The sequence below is a fragment of the Cottoperca gobio genome, chromosome 21 (assembly GCF_900634415.1).
Source record: "Cottoperca gobio chromosome 21, fCotGob3.1, whole genome shotgun sequence".
NCBI classification, from domain to species: domain Eukaryota; kingdom Metazoa; phylum Chordata; class Actinopteri; order Perciformes; family Bovichtidae; genus Cottoperca; species Cottoperca gobio.
Genome location: NC_041375.1, coordinates 16,841,422 through 16,861,434, shown reverse-complemented (window position 1 = coordinate 16,861,434; position 20,013 = coordinate 16,841,422). Strand labels below are relative to the sequence as shown.

The 20,013-nt window shown below is 38.2% G+C and overlaps 1 protein-coding gene across 1 annotated transcript; it reads left to right on the top strand.

Annotated features, from left to right (window-relative positions):
* Window positions 1–17,583: 17,583 nt before the first annotated feature.
* sox21b (SRY-box transcription factor 21b) lies at window positions 17,584–19,756 on the top strand. Its single transcript, XM_029459588.1, has 2 exons — window positions 17,584–17,794; window positions 17,948–19,756. Exon 2 carries the CDS (start codon window positions 17,965–17,967, stop codon window positions 18,697–18,699), a length of 735 nt encoding a protein of 244 aa, XP_029315448.1. The 5' UTR covers window positions 17,584–17,794; window positions 17,948–17,964; the 3' UTR covers window positions 18,700–19,756.
* The last annotated feature ends 257 nt before the right edge of the window (window positions 19,757–20,013 follow it).

Here is a 20,013-nt window from a genome sequence, read left to right as displayed (position 1 = left end):
GTGTTTGACCCCCTAAAGCATTCTGCTGCCAAGGGAATTTAAAACAACCTTTGGACTCGAAGGAAAGGAATGTTATGATTGCTCTCAGTGACACTGATACAACACTGTCACATCGCTGACTCCAGACTACAGAAGAGGCTTCACTGCGACTGAGCCTGCGACTGTGAGTCACATTTCACCAACACTTAGCAGCAGGCACTTCATTACCCTGTCGGACAGAGGCTGGATGTTGCTTAGTCTTTGATTGCCACATCCCCTAACGTTCATGCTGCTGCTTATACATTTGACCTCCATTAGCCCACCAGGTTTGTTTCACATTTTATTTATTGAACTGTAGTCATGAGGTAATTCATTGCCTGCAACAATACTCCTTGAAGCAAGTTTTTTTTTTTCTTCCTCACACCAAAGTAGTGATGTTGACTTGCTTTGCTCCTGGGCTGATATTTTCATTAAAGGCCTTCTTATCAAATAATGAAATAAAGAATCTGTTTCTTGCCCAATGCTATTACCTCCCACAAATCAAAAGGGTTCCAGTGTAATGTCTTGCCTCCCATGCCAGTTAATTAGGTGGCGTTGTGCTACATACTGATGCTGCTTTCATGAGAATAATCTGAGACAATAAAGCTGTCTCTTTTGTGTCCTTCTGCAAGCCCTCTTAATTAATATCAGCAAATACAAACCAAAGTTAATTGAAATTTGAACATCCCATCTGTATAGTTTACAATAATACAATCGCTAGTGTTTTGTTACTGTTGTTGAATAACTATAATAGCTGGTATCATATCTCTATTTAGTATTTCATTGATCGCTCTCAGGGATGCAGCAGAAATATAAAGGAAAGAAATGTCTTAACCATGAGGAAACATAGGAGGCAATATATGCAACCCCAACATTGATTTAGACCGAGACATTAATATTCACACTCCTCCAGATAATCATCGCAAGGTGTACATGATTTGTTTTCATTGATTAAGTGACATTGCTCCAGCTTCTCACACCATGGTTATTAATATAGTTTGCATTGATATTATTTTTGCATTAACAACAATTTCACCAAGTGAGAGAGATTACGAGACTGATGCAAAAGAGTAGCATCTCGATGGCAGCGAGCTTTAATCAGAACCTCTTTTGATGCAAAATCTTTACGACTTTAATCAATCTTTACGGGACGAGCTTTTCAAACTGTATGCAAGTTTGAATAGCATAGTTTTAAAGAGGCTGTGCCCTCCTGTCAGATACCTGATATGTTTTGCAAATTACAAATCCTTCGAGGAATATGAATTAGGTTGTGCAACTCCTGAGTGTTCCTTCCATTCAAGGTGAACACAGTTCAGATTTCACTTTACACTAATTCTTAGTCCCGGCTAATGCAATCAGGCCAACAATTCCCAACTAGCGTGGGATTTTAGTACACAGACCCATAACAAAGCATAATCTGGCACGCTACTATTCCAGTAGGAATTTTTTTGTCCTCGCATTTCTTTTGTCACATTGGCCTATGAACAGAAATAGCTAAACAAAATAAATAAATAGATAAACAGTGGGTTGTCTTTATAGCCTTTATGCAGTGATATGTCTGAGCCAAGAACATTTCTGAAGTTAACAGTATTTATGTTCTGGTAGTGTTGGTCACAGTCTGTCACACATTATTTGCATCTGCATGTCCGATTAACAAATATGACATATTCCTAAGATCAGGCTCCTAGCACTCTAACCACCCACCATGGCAATTAACTGTCTACTAAGCTAACAAGCGTAACACGCATGCCTGATGCAAGCCAGTAGAATATCAAGCTGCTAGATGTATCCCTGTTTACCCTGTGGTGCCGCAGTAAACACACAGTACACATGTGCGGGCTAATTTCAAATGTTGATTAAGTTGCGGCTCTGGACTGAGGCACTAGTCACACCAGTATCAATGCGAGACTTACGTTGGAGTGCAACTTGCATTTGAAATTCACTAGAGATAGAGAGAGCTGTCATCCATGTTAAGGACTAGTGAGACCTTGTCAGGATGAAAAGAGCCTGTCGGACCAATTCAAAAGGCTTTTCTGAGCTTTTCTGTGTCTAAAGGACTGTAAGTAGTGAACTCAAACTAGCAGCACTGATAGCCTCTACTGCGTAACATGCTGAAATCGTGCTGATATAATATGTGTATATGTATGTATATATATGTGTATATGTATGTATATATATATGTGTATATGTATGTATGTATATATATATGTGTGTATATGTATGTATATATATGTGTATATGTATGTATGTATATATGTGTATATGTATGTATATATATATGTGTATATGTATGTATATATATATGTATGTATTATATATATATGTGTATATGTATGTATGTATATATATATGTGTATATGTATGTATATATATATATGTGTATATGTATGTATATATGTATGTGTATATGTATGTATATATGTATGTTTATATGTATGTATATATATATGTGTATAGTATGATTATATATATGTGTATATTGTATGTATATATATGTGTTTATGTATGTATGTATATATATGTGTATATGTATGTATGTATATATATATATGTGGTTATGTATGTTTGTATATATATATATATGTGTATATGTATGTATGTATATATATATATATATCTATCTTATATATATGTGTATATGTATGTATGTATATAATTTGTATATGTATGTATTATATATATATGTGTATATGTATGTATGTATATATATATGTGTATATGATGTATGTATATATATATGTGTATATGTATGTATGTATATATATATGTGTATATGTATGTATGTATATATATATGTGTATATGTATGTATGTATATATATATGTGTATATGTATGTATGTATATATATGTGTATATATATATATATATGTGTATATGTATGTATGTATATATATGTGTATATGTATGTATGTATATATATATGTGTATATGTATGTATGTATATATATATGTGTATATGTATGTATGTAATATTGTGTATATGTTACGTATGTATATATAGTAATATGTTATGGTAATGTATGTATGTAATATATTGTGTATATGTATGTAGATATATCATATATGTGTATAGTATGTATGAATGTATAGTGATATAGTATGTATATATATATGGTATATGATATAATATTATATATGTGTATATGTATGTATCTGCTATATATATATGTATATGTGTATATATATATGTGTATATGTATATAATGTATATGTGTATTATGTATGTAATATAATATATATGTGTATTATGTATGTATAATTATATGTGTATCTGTATGTAGATTATATCTATGTGTATATGTATGTATATATATAGATTGTGTAATGATGTATATATATATATAGTGTATATGTATGTATATATATATATGTGTATATGTATGTATTATATATATATGGTATATGTATGTATATATATATATGTGTGATATGTCTGTTATCTATATATATGTGTATATGTATGTATATTTTTATATGTGTATATGTATGTATATTATATATATGTGTATATGTATGTATATATATATGTGTATATGTATGTATATATATGTGTGTATATATATGTATGTATATATATATATATGTGTGTATATGTATGTATATATATATATATATGTGTATGTATATATATGTATGTATATATATATATATGTGTATGTGTGTATATGTATGTATATATATATGTGTATGTGTGTATATGTATGTATATATATATGTGTATATGTGTATATGTATGTATATATATATATGTGTCAATGTGTATATGTATGTATATGTATATGTATGTGTATATGTGTATATGTATGTATATATATGTGTATATGTATGTATATATATGTGTATATGTATGTATATGTATGTATATATATATATTTGTATATGTATGTATATATATATGTGTATATGTATGTATATATATGTGTATATATATATATATATATATATATATATATATATATATATATTATATATATATATACATATATACACATACGCATATAGATACATACATACATATACACATATATATGTATATATATATATGTACACACATACCTTTTTTTCTATCAGGGTGGTTTGAATCCATGTTTTGTGACATCTCCTTTTTCAGATTGATATTTTGTATGAAAAGCATCTGTCTGAAATTCTACAGAACAATTTATGAGTCAAAAGAATCGTTTCAGATGAAAGTTGAAATGCTATTGTAAAATAGCCTTTCACTCCTCCCGCTTGAAGATAAACAATTTCCCATGAATATATGGCTCGTCCCCCTATCTATCACAAAAATCAGAATGTGTCCCATACTGAGCCCATTGTAGTCTATTAAAAGAAATCATTCCCTGTGGCAACCATTTTGCAGGTTTCAAGTAGATAAATGCCTTCCAAGAGGGATAAGAATGCATTTCTACAAAACTGCATTAAAGAGTAATGTTTGTCAACTACCCCGATAAAAACTTCACAGTCACAATTCTTTTTAGAGGCGGCAAATGCATTGGCAATGTGTAAAGCTGATTGGTCTGGGGAGGCTGCCTACAGGTTAGCAGGCCTCATTTCCAATCTCTGACAGCAATATGTGTCGCTGTGCGCTTCATCCCGATTGCTCATGTTCAACACAAACCATGGTCACTCTATATATGGAAATCTCTGTCTTCGGGGCGAAAAAAAATTAAAAAGGTGAGATTGGCACTTTAACCTCTATGCCCCCCTGAAAATATGTTTTAGTCTGATACATTATACTACTGCGAATTATTTATCAAGAAGATACAAGCTTGATATTTCAAAAAAATAATGAGATGTTGAGGTGGCAGCTGGAATGTTCTGGTCCAGTGAGCAGCATCTATGAATCGGGGGAAATGAAGTAAATATGGCTGGCTGGGACACATCATGTGCAGAATGTGAAAGAGTGGAGTGCAGCGTTTAGGTGGCACTGACCAAAAACTTAAAATCTCTCCTTTGTGGATGTCTTTTAGTCTCTTTTGGAATAGTGGCACCGAATATAGTCGTGTAATGCAAAACCAACATTGCGTATTACAACAATTAGATATGTAGGAATTCAAGTTTGGAAAAGCACTGGTTGCCTAAATGTCTAAAAAGCTTTGAGCGCATATACTGCAGATAAAAGCGTCAAGAAATGGAAATGTTATATCTATTTTCTGAAATAATGTCTCTGATTTGCAGTTATCAAACAGCTCAAAAAATGATGAGAGTCCAACATGGAGTCTGGAATCTATCATGCAAAAACAAAACGAGTGTTGTGCTTAGTTGAGTTGAAAGAGCCCACCTGTCGACACGCTGCATTCAGAGAACAAGTCATCCAGTTGTTGCATTTCATACAAAGCAAGTGAAGAGAAGAAATCTATTCACACACTCTGAATACAGTTGAAGTGTGTCTCTTCTCAGATGACTGTTATTTGTAAGAACAAAACAGAGAAAGGCTGCATATTAATTCACTTCAGACCCTGTCAGTCACTGCTTTTACTCCACTGTTAGTCCATCACGCTTTAATGAACACACGGCAATCAAGGTGAACCGTGACTTGTTGGATTTCTTTTTAAGGCAGTGAGTAACATGTTTTTCTTCACAAACCATTCATACCAACACAATGTCATTTAAAACCAAGATGTGACTTTTAGAGGGATGATTGTGCCCTAAAATAATAGGGTTTTGTTTTGCTGTTTGTAAGTTATAAAATGGCACATATTTCTGTTAATATAAGTGTTAATATTTGCATTTATTTCAAATCCTTGCTTTGTATTAACTATTTCAAACTTGTTGACTAAATTAAGTAAATCAAATCACAAGAGAGAAAAGCTTTATTTCAGAGCTTTCCCCCTCCCCACCCCAAACTCTTGTCTTTGTTTTGATTTATTTCATCCTCTCAGAACATCCCGTTGCTTTTCAGGGCCCCCTTTGTTCTTGGTGAAGGGGTCTTTTATATTGGAGAAATCTCCCATCTCAGACCAGCGCTTTGCCTTGATGCAGATCTTCATTAATCTCCAGGGCCGCTGTGGGCTCTACAGCAGTCTGCCGTTTTGATGGGAATTGAATTTGATACCGTATTGTAGCTTGTATGGAAGCTAACAATGGCCTGTGTTCCTTCCTGTGTCTGTGCACAATCAGAGAGACCCAATTAAATAATTTGGTACAATAAAGGGGAACAAAAGGAAACCCAGGCAAACAGTGAGGCCTCCAACATTTGCATTCTACCTATTTCTGTATCATGTTAATTAATTTGCTTTGAAACCACGGGGGAAGGCACAGTGCAGCTTATTTCCAAGTATGTCTGAGGATGCTTTATATTCAGGTGACATGCTAAATCAACATTTTACAATAGAACAAATCTCATTTTTCTCTGAAGCGCCAGAGAAAATCAAAGTGTACTTTCTTGATTTTGATGCAGTTTTCACTTATGTAAAGTCAACTTCCCATTATTCACAATTGTTTTTACTGTTTTTTTGTTCAATTATAAAAGGCTCTTCTGTAGTTTAGATAAATAATCCCACCTCTGGTTGAATAGAATAATTTTGCATCTAAAATGACTGTCACGATAACCTGCTCTTAATTAACAATGTGTGAATTGTGTGATATATAACTGCTTTTGTTGACGGTAATATGTCATATTCAATGAAGGGTAAATAAATTATCCACGAGTGGCCCGTGATAAGCGGTGATGGGACCCATATGGAGCTGTCAGTGGACCGCTGGTGGGCTCTCCTAGTCCAGCCGCTGTAATTGAAAGAAATGAGCCATGGAGCTGACACATTAGCAGTCTCCCCAGAGATGGACCACACAGCACACACACACACACACACACACACACACACACACACACACACACACACACACACACACACACACACACACACACACACACACACACACACTCTCACTTTTTATACATGATCTATACAGACTCTATCTCACTGAAAGTATAACCCAGACAATGTCAGCCAGGCTGACGCAGGACAGCGCCCTACCATAAGTGAGACAGGGTGTAAGATTGGGTAGGTCTCCGTCTGGGTTAAGAGGATAATGAGAAACTGCCCTGCAGTGAGTTAATCAGCTCGTCGCTCTCCCAGCACTGCCATTTATTTGCTGTTTATTCCCCAGCACAGGACCCCCAGGGGGAGGCCTGTCTGTGAGGCAGCACCTGCAGCTTCCCAGACGCTTGATTTAGTGCTGTAAATGCTGCTTGTGGGCCAGATTACGCTGGACAGTGATCAAACCTTATTTGCACTCTGATTAGACAGACTGCTCTCTGCACTGACCAGGCTGAAGCAATTCTCCTTTAGCAATTTTATACTGCTGGCCTGCGTAAAAATGATTAACACTGCCTGGATAAATGTGGCAGCCATTCACCACAGCCATATTCCTGCATAGCCTTGATTCTGAACCAGGTATCAGTCCTCCTACTGCTATACCCAACTATTATAATCACAGCTATGAAAAGGTACTTGATATTAATTAAAACCTTATGAAAGCAATCAGAGAACTTACACTGTTTCTACAATTGGTTACAACAGAGTAAGCAAAGAGTCATTGCCGTTTGTGTCAATGCTTATTTTGTTAGGTATCGCTGGCGGATTGAGTAAAATAAAAATATCTGTAATTCACCTCGATATCGCTCAGACAACTTATGTATGGTATGTGTGAATGAATTGTTAAACTAAAAGAAAGTGTGAATCTTTCCGTGTTCCTTTGAATTGTGCCCAGTAGAACTTGGATGTATCTTCAATCATTCAGGTAGAAATAATATGTCGAATTACAAAAGAAACAATACAAAAGACGGCATAACATGTACGTTTTTGGCAAATCATCACACAACCAATGATGGGTATGTTCGAGTTTGACAATATTATCATTGATACAACAATTTTGTATCAATATTTGTAATTGTGAAGCTGCAACTTCAACGTTTTCTACACACCAAGCAAAATGAAGTTGATGTTGTATAAGTAATTTATTTGTATTATTATTTTTATTTATTACATTGTTACTTACATTGCATTTCATCTACCCCCTATGTGCAACCCATGCATATGTACACACACACACACACACACACACACACACACACACACACACACACACACACACACACACACACACACACACACACATGCACACACTCTTAAGAGTAGACAAAACATCCTGTAACCTTCAAAAGTATTGTGTTTAGAGTAGGTCCCCTGTTGCATTCAGAGTGGAAGGCACTGCAGCTCGGCCATTGTACAGCAGACTTTCATGCTTTAGTGCTACACAAAGCCGGCTCTTTCCACCAAATGATCAGGCCATCTTAAATGTTGCACCTGAGACTGAATAGGTACGTATGTAGTGCATTGGCAAGGTCTCTTTTCTTTCATCTACTCCTACAGAGGCTAGCAAAGTATTAATGAAACTGTTTTGTGATCTGCTCTCTTTACCCTGATCCTCCCCCCAAAATGTCTCTCTATCATTTTTCTAGTATTTACTGTATTACCATAAACCTGATGCACGGAATCGTGCTAGAGCGACTGGGAAGCAAAGCAAAGGGGAATTATTATGAAGAAAATGTACAGTATAAACAGCTGAAAAGAATAGAGGGCAATGGCATCTGAAAGCTTTCATTTTTACCCTCATTGTCTCTCCTTCCCTTCTCTAAACAGCCTTCCTTTTTACAGCTATCAGAGCAAAGTTCTGAGAGAGAAAATGAAGTGCATTCATGCATCCTGAAAGAGGCTTTTAAGGTTGAGTACAGCTCAAACAAAAAGTAAGGTGAGCTACAGATGGACTGAGTATGACTCGATGTTCATAACCTTGCCGTGCAGAATTCAAGAATGCTGAGGGAATGAATGAAGCCATCTATAAAGCACATCCGAGGCACAATGCCGGGAGACTTATTGGTATTCATTAACACAGGTTACTAAAGTGATGTGATGTGTTGTCGGTTTTGTGAAAGGTTTCTGAATAATTAAACTAAAGTATTCAAAGCTGCAAACTATCGCCGGTGAATTTGAGTTTGAAACTGACAATGGCAGAACTGACTTTTTTTTCTTTTTTGGGGGAAATCATTCTTCAGAATAGTATTATTGTATTTTTATTGATTTAGAGTGCGCAAAAGATATGCATCTTGAAGATGAATGTACGGTTGCGATAAGATACAAAGAGTATTTTTCTTAGCTGTCAGGCCCCCTCCCATTGCTCCCAGCCCCTTTCTCTCTTCATTTTGCTAACTGGTGCTCAAAGCCTCTCCTCCGCTGACCAAGCATCAGCTTCCCTGTGCTGATAAATGGGCTTCTTTGAATTGATGGCAGGCTGGAGGAAAAAGAGATAATCCTAGATAATGTGGACACAGTTTTCATTTCTTGTCACCCAATTAAACTGCAATTATCCCAAGTGCAGGAGAGGAGAAAAGTGGAAAGAATGGCCAAAGAATGGGAGAGTGAGGCTCCCAGGGACACTCTCTACCAGACACATTAGCCCAGATTTGCTCCATCCTGATAAAAGAGACCCATTTCTTGCACTTGGCAGTGCACAGCGAGTGGCAGACCAGCTGCAACCTGGGGTTTAGAAAAGAATGCCTGTGCAATGTTTGTGCCATGCCTCAAAGTGGCTGGGAAGAAAAAGATCAAAATGTATACAGGTTGTCGCCTTATTAAAGCACTGTGGCTTTTGTATGGCACTCCATGTGTCTTTAGCTGAGGACATCAAGGTTTTATCCCTTAACAGCCCGTATAGATTATTTTGATTATTATTATGCAAATGTCCGAGACACATTGTCGGAGAGAACAAGTGTGTATTTTGTGAAACCTTTGTCATCACTGACTGATCAATGTAAGAACCCTGGAGCTGACTACACAGGGGTTCGAAGACCTTCAAACATCCCTTAGCATATTCAAAAGTGCTTTGACCGAGAGCTTGTGTGCACCTACTGTTCCTTAAAAGAATCGACCGCTGCTTTAAAAAAAGGGACGCTTCCTCCGTGAATTGTTCGCTTCCAGATGAATCAAGGCTGAGTGAACCTCTCCCCTGGCACAAAATCTAAGAAGTAAATTAATGTCTTTTGTAATTACAGTTCCTCTCAGTAATTATCACACTGGACAATTTATGGATTAACATATTGATTTCACTTGACCCTTGGCAAGGCTTAATTTGGACAGAGAAGATACTTTTGGCTTGTGCTGCCAAATGCAAACAGCCCTCAGGGCCCCCACAGGAGCTTTGCTCTTTCGGCGTGTCACAGCATCTTTAGCAAACGTCCCATGGGACGATGATCTGACTCACAAAGGGTCCTGGCCTTTGGGTTGGCTATCTATTCAGCGTGTAGCTCTGCACAGGGATTGACTTTAGCCAAACATAAAAAAACTGCACGAGTGTAAACTGAGAGGAGCATTAGTAAGAGTAATTCATTAATCTTCACGCAGACGATTAGTGCTTTGAAGTCTTTGATTTTGAAAAGCTGTGCTCCTTGCTTTACTATCCCTCCCCTCACAGGCTGTTTAGATAAACATTGGAAATAAACAGATTAGTTAAAATCATTAGGCAAACATCTTAACACACAAACACAGGCTGCCTGCTTTGGAATGCTGATAAGTGCAACCCCTCTGCAATGGCATCGAATGATGTTGTCGCGTGTGCTGTGTGCACAGAATCAGCGTCAGTGGCAGTAATGCATTGCTGATTATGGAGAGGGGAGAATACTCTGTCAAAATATGATCAATATTTCCTATAAGTGCCCCCGCTGCTCTGCATGAGTAATGGCCTGATTAAGCGAGCAACACGAGAGAGGCTAGTATGAATGCGGCCTCTCCACTGCTGTGTCCATCAAATAATGAGATCACCTGAGACAGCCACTGTCACCGCCTCCCCTCCCTCCCCGCCCACCCCCGAACAGGACGTGCTGACAGGACACTTGCCCTCCCATTGATCATATTGTCATTCAAGCCTGTGCTTAGGAAACACATGTACACACACACACACACACACACACATACACACATTCACACACGTGTTCGGAGACGAGCAGAAAATGTGAAAAGCGATGCAAATGTCACTAATATTTTCCTGTGTTATGTGTCTGGTATAATGAACTCTTACACCAGTTGTTGGAATGGCCACATGTTTTGTCCCTGAGGTGTGGCAGACAACACTGCACGTAAAGGACTTACCTAGAGAGATGTGACATTCAGGCGCAACAATGAGCCATCTGCAGGAATTCACTTATTTTACTCTTTTGAAAAGTGAGACTTTTTTCTCTGTCCCTTTCTCTCAATGACATGGTTATTATCTTGGTCACTTAATCTCCTGAAATAAGATTGATTTGTCCTTTCAGGCTGTGTTAGAATGCCTCTGTCAGAAGGCGCTCAGGCCATGGGAACTATAGAGTTCCAATGCATCCTCACAATTTTCCCATTTGATGGAGGTCACAGTCACTCAGGCTGCTTCTTTGACATACTGATGAGTAGAGGCACAAAGGCCCTTTCATTGTTACAAGTGATAGAGAAGAGCACGGCGACACGCACAATACACGACAGGAAGAGATGCAGGGTTGTTAATGTGTCATGCAAATGCTGACACTCACCCTGAATTGTCAGATCATTATATACTTAGACAATAATAATCAACTGGCAAGAATGGTGATTTTAATGAACTTTTGAACTCTTTCTGTGTTTGTCTTTATACCAACGTTAACAGTTGAAGAAGTTAAGAAGTAAGATAGACAAAGACAGTCATAACCCATATGAACACTAACACACTTCTTTATTTTAATATTTTTAAGATTCAATTAGTCTTTTGATATTCATTTTAATAGTTGTCTACCAAATTCCCCCAAACTTCTCAGAACACATCAAGTGTTTTACTTTAAGTAAAACGTTCTGTCCCCCTGCCAAGGTCAGTGTTCCGGTGCTAGCTTCATTTAATTATTTAGTTTTCTTTCTTTGGTTGTAATTTCATTTAGACTGTTTTTCATGAATCACTTTAGGCCAGAATTCGAGGTCTAACATACAATGGACAATGTTTTACACAAAAGAAAATTGTTATCACTGAAGGCTATCTTCTGCAGCAGAAGTGTGAATACTTTTTGCAATTTGATTTGATCATATTTAATATTCACCTTTTATTCTAGCATACCTTCGCATTGAAAAAGGCTGTGAATTTGAATAGATCTTGACCTTTTTCTTTTTAGTGTTTTCACCTTCTGTTCATTCAACCCTGATGAACACAAATTGTTAGATTCAGCTCGGCATTTCCTATTCATAATCTCAGGGAAATGTGCAATAAGGGTCAAAGGTGGTTAATAAGCTGGAAGCAGTATAGTGTTAAGTTTTATACAAGAGTGTTTAATGTTGTGTACAGTGTTAAAGATTAACAAATCACCCTCTGGATTTTTTTTTCTGCTCTGAAGGACGATGGCACACTATGAAAGCCCATAGCATGTTGCCGCGCTGCCACAGGTTCAAGGAGATTGGATCACTTTTTGTTTGCGAAGCGGCCTCAATTCAGCTTCCACATAAAGGGCGAGAGACTATGAGAGGACTGAGAGAGAGCAGTCTTTGTGGTGTTGAAGGGAAAGGGTGGATAAAAAATTGCCTTGGTGCATCAGTTTTCTCTGATCCCAACTGGAACTATAAATTTATCTGAGAGATGAGCTATCTGTGGCGGGCTGTGCCACAAGCAGGCCTTTTCTTCCCTCTGTCCCTATGATGAGTTAGCAGGACCTGGAGTGATAAAGCTGATAGAAGGGCTGCTATCAGGTGGCAGTCTTGGTAATTACAACTCTCTATTTGGGGCTTTGCAGCGATGCTGTGGTGATAAGGGAAGTATAATGAGAAAGAAAGGCCAGCGATAATGTATCCGCTAAATGGTTCAAAATAGTCTATCATGGGAAAAGTCATCTCGGGGCCTCGAGGGAAACAAGTATCTGTGGATTTGAACCACAGGGCTCTGCGACAGAGAATATGAGGAAGGTTTAAGCTAAACATACAGCCTGTGGGGGGGGGGGGTAGCTTTAATCAGAGTTCAAAAATCTGACTTTTCACCAAGGGTAGGATAGGCCCCTTTTTTAATGATCGAGGAAGTCGTTTGATTGCTGCTGCTGTTTTGTTTGCCCCTCAGGGTGTGGAGATATTTTGCAGTGTGAGATTACATATAATACTTTGACAAGCGGCGGTTTAAAGATGAAGGTCTTATCAACCTCGCGGACTCCACAACCTTCTGTGTCGCCATTCTCCTTCCATAATGTGCTTTCAAAGTTTGTTGTATCTGTCAGTTCAGGTCCTCGAAGATTGAACTGACAATCACTCCTCTTTCTTCCCTCTTTACCATCATTCAAACATACACACACACACACACACACACACACACACACACACACACACACACACACACACACACACACACACACACACACACACACACACACACACACACACACACACACACACCTCAGGGCCATTTGCCTGTCTCACTCCCCAGTCTTTAATACACACTGCAGTGTGTTCTATCTTGTATGGCTGTTTTATTGTGAATTACAGATTCCCTCACTAGGGATCATGACCACTATCAATAGTATTTCCACTAATGTGATTAAGTTAATACTGTGCTCTATGAGAGGATTATTTCTCAATTCCTCTTGATATGCGTAATATTTAGGTTGTGGTTGAGTAAATATTTTGGTTCTTCACCAAAATAATTCCCACTGAGACAAAGACACGAAAGTCTGCCCTAAGGAGCAATAAAGACTGTATAATTAGAATGATTAACAAACTGCACAACTAATTTGGCACTTATTGAATATATTTTGAGAACACAACGTTCAAAATAGGTCACATATTTAAACCACAAAAAAATATTAACTTTATTCACATTAATTATGTATTTATTCAGACATTCTGTCTGACTCATTTGAAGTGATGATGGAGTCGGCATTGTCTCTTTACCATTATATTGCCTTGCACTTAAGCATATTTTCTACATATTGTGGAAGCTATAAAGAAACCTCATTAGACAAAATGACTTCTAATCTAAATGCAATCATCTTTAAATAGTAATCAATTGAATCCCTAACAACGCTAAACTGTTTGTCATTAGCACTTTATCAAAGGCTCACTTAAGATAAGATTCTGCAGCTAATGGCGTGTGATAGTGACAAAGTGACTTTCAATACTCTCCACATCATGCAGGAAACACTGTTATCCCTCAGTGTATGTGTAACATGTTTGCTTTGCTTGAAAATGTATTCACAATTTTTTTGATTTTGTTTCCTTGTTCAGAAGTGTCTTTGATATGAATACCTTCGTCTTAAGCCTCTGCAATTTTAATTTATCTCTGCCAATGATTAATAAAAATAGGCTACATGATGAAAAGAGTTAACTGAAAATACACAGTAATTATGTTTGACACAATATTATGTTTCTCCCTCCTTACAGCTTCAGTAATATAATACCAGTCATGGTTTTAAATAGGGTTTTTAAGCAAAATTAATGAAATATTTTGGTCCAGATTTGTGTGTTTATCTGCATCATAAATCCTTAATCTGAAATCAGATGTAACAAATGGAGCAATTTGCACGTTTGTATAAAGATTAATGAAAATCCTCTGATGAAAATGAGATGACTGTGAGGTGCATTTACTGCGTCTGCCTTGTCCCCGGCCTGCATGGGAGCAGCTATATAGCTGAACAGGAAGGGGAAGATCCGGGCAGAGCTGTGATCAGACAAGCAGAAAGAAACCACATCAGGTACACAATCAGGACCCCTCCCTCTCCCTTTCTTCAAACCTCCCCGATAATGAGTAAACTTTCATGTGGCTGTAAATACTTCCCACTCTGTAGGGTTTGAAGTGGCAAACAGAAGATATTGTTGTTTACCCTGCTCACTTCTTTTTTCTTTCTTTTTTTTACCAGTCAAAGAAAAGCCATCTGATAGCAAGAGGTCAACTTGTGTTCCCCTTGAATTCAATTTATTTTAAGACTTGATTCCCCTCCCTCCAGCTCCAATGCTGCCACTTTGGGAGAATAACTGTAAACACTTTGAAAAAGAAAAATGATTTAAAGTACACATCCTTCAACAATCTTTATAGATGAGGTCTTTTTTTATGCAGACTAGGATTATCCAGGGATCCTCATCAACTCTCTCTATAATTTGTTGTGCTTTCTCCCAGAGTTATTGAAGTGTTGAGCAGAATAAACTGTTTGGTGCTATCATGAAGATTGTTGCACCTCCAGGGGCTCCTATTTCAGAATGATGGCTTTAGCACTTTAGAGTGAACTGTGTGCGATCTCTCCGGTAGGAATATGTCCCCATGGGCTTGTTGTTGCTGCTGTCTGCCTTCTATTTGCATGATATTTTTCTATTCAGTCTTATCATCAGTGTGCTGTGAGGTGGGAGTGCTGGCTCCGTCTCAGAGGCTGGACCCGGGCTTTATCGCCAGGTAATTCTCCGACTCTCACTAACTCATCTTGAATTATTTAAGTGTTATTTCCAGGACTCAGGTTGAGGTAAAAGAGGGGGGAGGAACACAGACTGGGTTGGTTTATTTTATTTTATTTTTTATATCAGATCTTCATTAAATTGCTAAATTGAATAAATTAATGTTTTCTCAGTCTGCTAAATAACAAGCTTTTTTGTGGAATAGATACAACGAATCTTGACATTTCGATGAGTAGAAAACGTGCTGCATGGCTGCACCTGCTCCCGTTAATACAGGCCCTGCATAGTCTGATTTCCTCCAACACATGTTATAAAAAAAACAAAAAAACAGAGGCCATGTGTTAGGCAGTGAGTATAGGTAGTTCTCTACATTGTCAAACAATCATAAACAAAATAAGAAAATTAAATGAAACCGTAAAGAGGAATAAAAAAAAGATGAACTCTCCAGGGAGTCAGTGAAAAGCATGTGTGCAGATACTGAACTGCACACCTTTAGTGTCAACTCCCGATAAGAACTTTCCACCGTAACTTATTCATATAATTCATAGCAATTTTTGCCCGTTTGTGTCATGAGAGGCATGTGCTCCTGCGGAGTGAGTGGAGCGCTTCATTGCAGTAATGTTATCGAGGTGAATGACAAGCCGACAAAAGGGGCGCACGGTGTTGAGAGATGCTGCGACTCAGTTTAGGCAGCAGGTTTGTCTCTCATCTCGTCCTCTTGGCGCGGATCATCCTCACCTTGTCAGGTTTCCTACTTGAGACAAAAGAGCGATCCCTCAGTGAGCTTTTCCTGCACTGCATTAAAACAACACTAATCCGTGTTAACAGAAAATTTAAAACAAGCTCAAACTGCAGCAATTAAGGGCGCTGTCTCTTAGACATTGCGCATCACTTTGGGATAGGTCAGCGTCATCACTCAACGTTCACACTCTCAATAATTTTCTTATTAAAATTCTAAAAATATATTTTTTTGTCCAATATTTTTTATTTAATAATAATAAAAATAATAACAATTTCACATTGTGTATTGTATGAACTGTCCTTAGATTAGGCTACACCGTTAAATAAGAACAACAGTAGGCCTACAGTGAATTGAATTTGACATCCTTTTATATCCTAATTTAAACGCTAGACCTACAGCCTAATTCCTCATTTAAAATATTGTTCGATACAGGCCTTCTCTATTTCCTTTTTTGTACATAAATAATTGTCTACAACGGAGAAGGTGCGAGAACAAACCACTTAAACCTACAATTTACTCAACAAGTCCTGCAGATAACTGTAATTGCTTAGTTGAATATTCGACAACCTAATTTCAGTTGTCGATTCGCTGCCCTTGGGAAAGTCCTTTGAAGTGAAAGTGAAAAGGGGGATTTCAGGAAAGTAATTAATTTCACCAAGCGCGATTAGAAACACTTCAGACCTCCTCAGCATTTGCGTATTTACGACAAAATGCCACAATATCAGAAAATTAAAGAAGACATTCTCTACCTCTGTTGTCGTCTTACACACTACTTTGGCAGTGCCGCCCATGGGGAAGGGAAGGGGCAGGCAGAGAGACACCGGTGAGGATGAAAGGTGAGAAAGTGGAGTGACACCAGATGATTCAAGCTGGTTTTGTTGTCAAAGTAAACAAATGAGTGGAAGAGGCGATTAGGCGTGTAATGATAAAGGTTGTAAATAAAGGAGAGCGCGTGAGTTTGTTCTTCAAATGTTTGATGGCTCAGATTCAATACAAGTTGAACTTTAACGCATGTCTGCTGCAGTCACCAAAGCTGTCAATGTATTAGTGAGAGGCTCATACATGATGTCAGCCTCAGGTATGTCAGGTACCTCCGTACCTTAAGTAAAAAAAAAGAAAGAAAAGTTAATTACTTTGATTAAATGGAACAATTCCGAAGTGACAAGTTGCTCATTAGAATAAATATTTCAGAAGATGAAACAAACGAGTCGAAACTACAGCGAGGTCAAAAACACTCTCACATAGTAAATAAAGATATATAATACGAGATGCGTTTCCTCTTCAAACAGGGTGGGATTTTTCTAAAATCATTCAGCAACTCGTCTGCGTACTCCGCGGCAACTGCGCATGCGCCAGTGGCACTTTCACTACCTGCCACACAATCCTGTATTTCACATGGGGCAAGCGGGAGTTCTCATCCACTTGCGTAAACGCAGCTGCTGTGTGCTGGTTGAAAGTCTCAAGCGACAAGAGGAAAGCAAGACGTTTTCTTTTTCTTCTCTTCTTTGCTAAAGGCGTGGATGCCACCATGGAGCAGAAAACATAAATTGAGCTTTCATAAGGACGCTGCCACTTGTACTTTACTGAAGATATTCATCGGAGGGATGAAGAACTGAAGTCTAAGTAAGTAGCCAAAACACGAGTATCAGTTGTTGTCAAGCTTAAATGAGTATAACTGAATTGTTAAACTTTTAAAGGAGTGATGTGTGTGTGATTTTGTTCTGATTTCGCAAGTTATTTATACTTAAGCTTATTTTTCACATGTTATTCTTCCAGAGAGAGTTTGTGCCAACATGTCTAAACCAATGGATCACGTCAAACGCCCGATGAATGCTTTCATGGTTTGGTCCAGAGCCCAGCGCAGAAAAATGGCTCAGGAGAACCCGAAAATGCACAACTCCGAGATCAGCAAGAGATTAGGAGCGGAGTGGAAACTTCTCACCGAGTCTGAGAAAAGGCCATTCATCGACGAAGCTAAACGACTGCGAGCGATGCACATGAAGGAACACCCAGACTATAAATACAGACCGAGGCGGAAGCCCAAGACTCTGATGAAAAAAGATAAGTTCTCTTTCCCCGTGCCCTACAATCTCGGGGAGCACGACGCACTCAAAGTTAACGGGCTTTCTGGACCACTTTCCGAGTCCATCCTCGGGCACCCCGACAAAGTAGCTGCGGCTGCGGCTGCCGCAGCGGCGAGGGTATTCTTCAACCCGTCCATGACGAACCCCTATTCCTTTTTCGACCTGGGATCCAAGATGACTGAGCTTTCCCCACATTCATTTCCGTACGCGTCTCCGTTGGGCTACCCGCACGGAGGCTCCGCGGCTTTCGGGACTGGAGTTGGTGGAGGGACACACACCCACACTCACACACACCCGTCCCCGGGAAACCCAGGCTACATGATCCCTTGTAACTGTACGGGCTGGCCCTCAGCAGGACTTCAGCCGCCCTTAGCATACATCCTGCTCCCCGGGATGGGAAAACCTCAACTTGAACCGTACTCTGCATATGCTGCAGCATTATGATAAGGCCCGCTTTGGACTTCTGAGAAAATGAAATGTGAAAACAAAAACAAACAAACAAAAAAAAAGCTATTCATGCAAGAGTTTTATTATGCATGCACAAACCTTGTACATGTGATGAAGTGCTCGTCGTCTCAGATATCACATGTGTATGTATATTGATTACTGCCTTTATCTAAGGTACTGCTTATTTAGAGAACTCTCTAATCTATTATTACCCAGTCATCACCTCTCACAGTCCAGAGGGGAAGGACTAACGGATGGCAGGAATGCACACATTTGAGGAAAAGGTATCAGAGCATTTTGTGAAAACCCATTTTGAAAAGGTACACTATTCGATTTCTATCTTTTGCAAGTTGCACCTGCTTTGACTAACCTGTTGGAATCAAGGGCAGCATATACAATGACCATATTAATCACAGGATTTCCTCTCAGATAAGTTGCTGTGGGTTGTAATTCATGGATCAGGGAGGATTTATCACAGCATTTCTCCCCTCTTGAATGACTGTAAATGTGTACAGATAAAAATGACTCTAGTTTATTTGCCGTTATAGGCTTAGTGTTTGAGATAGGGCCAGGAACTTACGCATTTCACTAGAAATGCGGTGTATATTTTGAGTTTTTAAACCGTTTTATAGATGTCTGTAATATTTATTGTTTAGTGGAATTTATGGTGACCCAGACAATTTTAAAAAGGACAAGACTAGTTCTGTAATATTTGCACATGAAACGTAGAGGATGTAATTTATTTTCAAGGGGATATTCGATTTCAGTGGGTTTGATTCATCGAACCGTGTTTCCCTCCAAACTGTACAAAAAAAGTTCCAATTTAAATGCAGGTGGAAGTTTATTCAAGGGGTTTATCATTTCTTGATCCATAACCCTCCCACTCCTCGTATCATGTGCAGCAGAAAAAAACGTTTTTAACTAACTCTTATGGAATTTGTATGTTTTGTGTTTTCTTTAACCTCCGTTATGTACTTCAACCTATTGCTACTGTTCACTTGTTGAGCAAAGGACTACAATAAAGCCTATTCGGATTAAACGGAAGGGAATCGCAGCTGTAGTTCTTCATGAGATGAACAAGATTGTTATCTTTTCTTTTCCTGCTCATGCTCCTCAGTCCAGGTGAAGTGTAAGGTATCCTCAAAAGGCCGCTTTTGTCCGCGCTTTGAATGGCATTATTACTGGGGGGAAATCTAAATCAGCCCATTGTAATCAAGAGCCAAAACCTTATTTATCACAATTTTAATCGTGAATAGGAGGGAAGATAAAACTGTGTGGTAGTCTGAGCTTTCTTTTCCCATGCAGGGTGAA

Coding starts and splice junctions, on each gene's coding strand:
- sox21b (XM_029459588.1), top strand. CDS start 17,965: ATGTCTAAACCAATGGATCACGTCAAACGCCCGATGAATGCTTTCATG.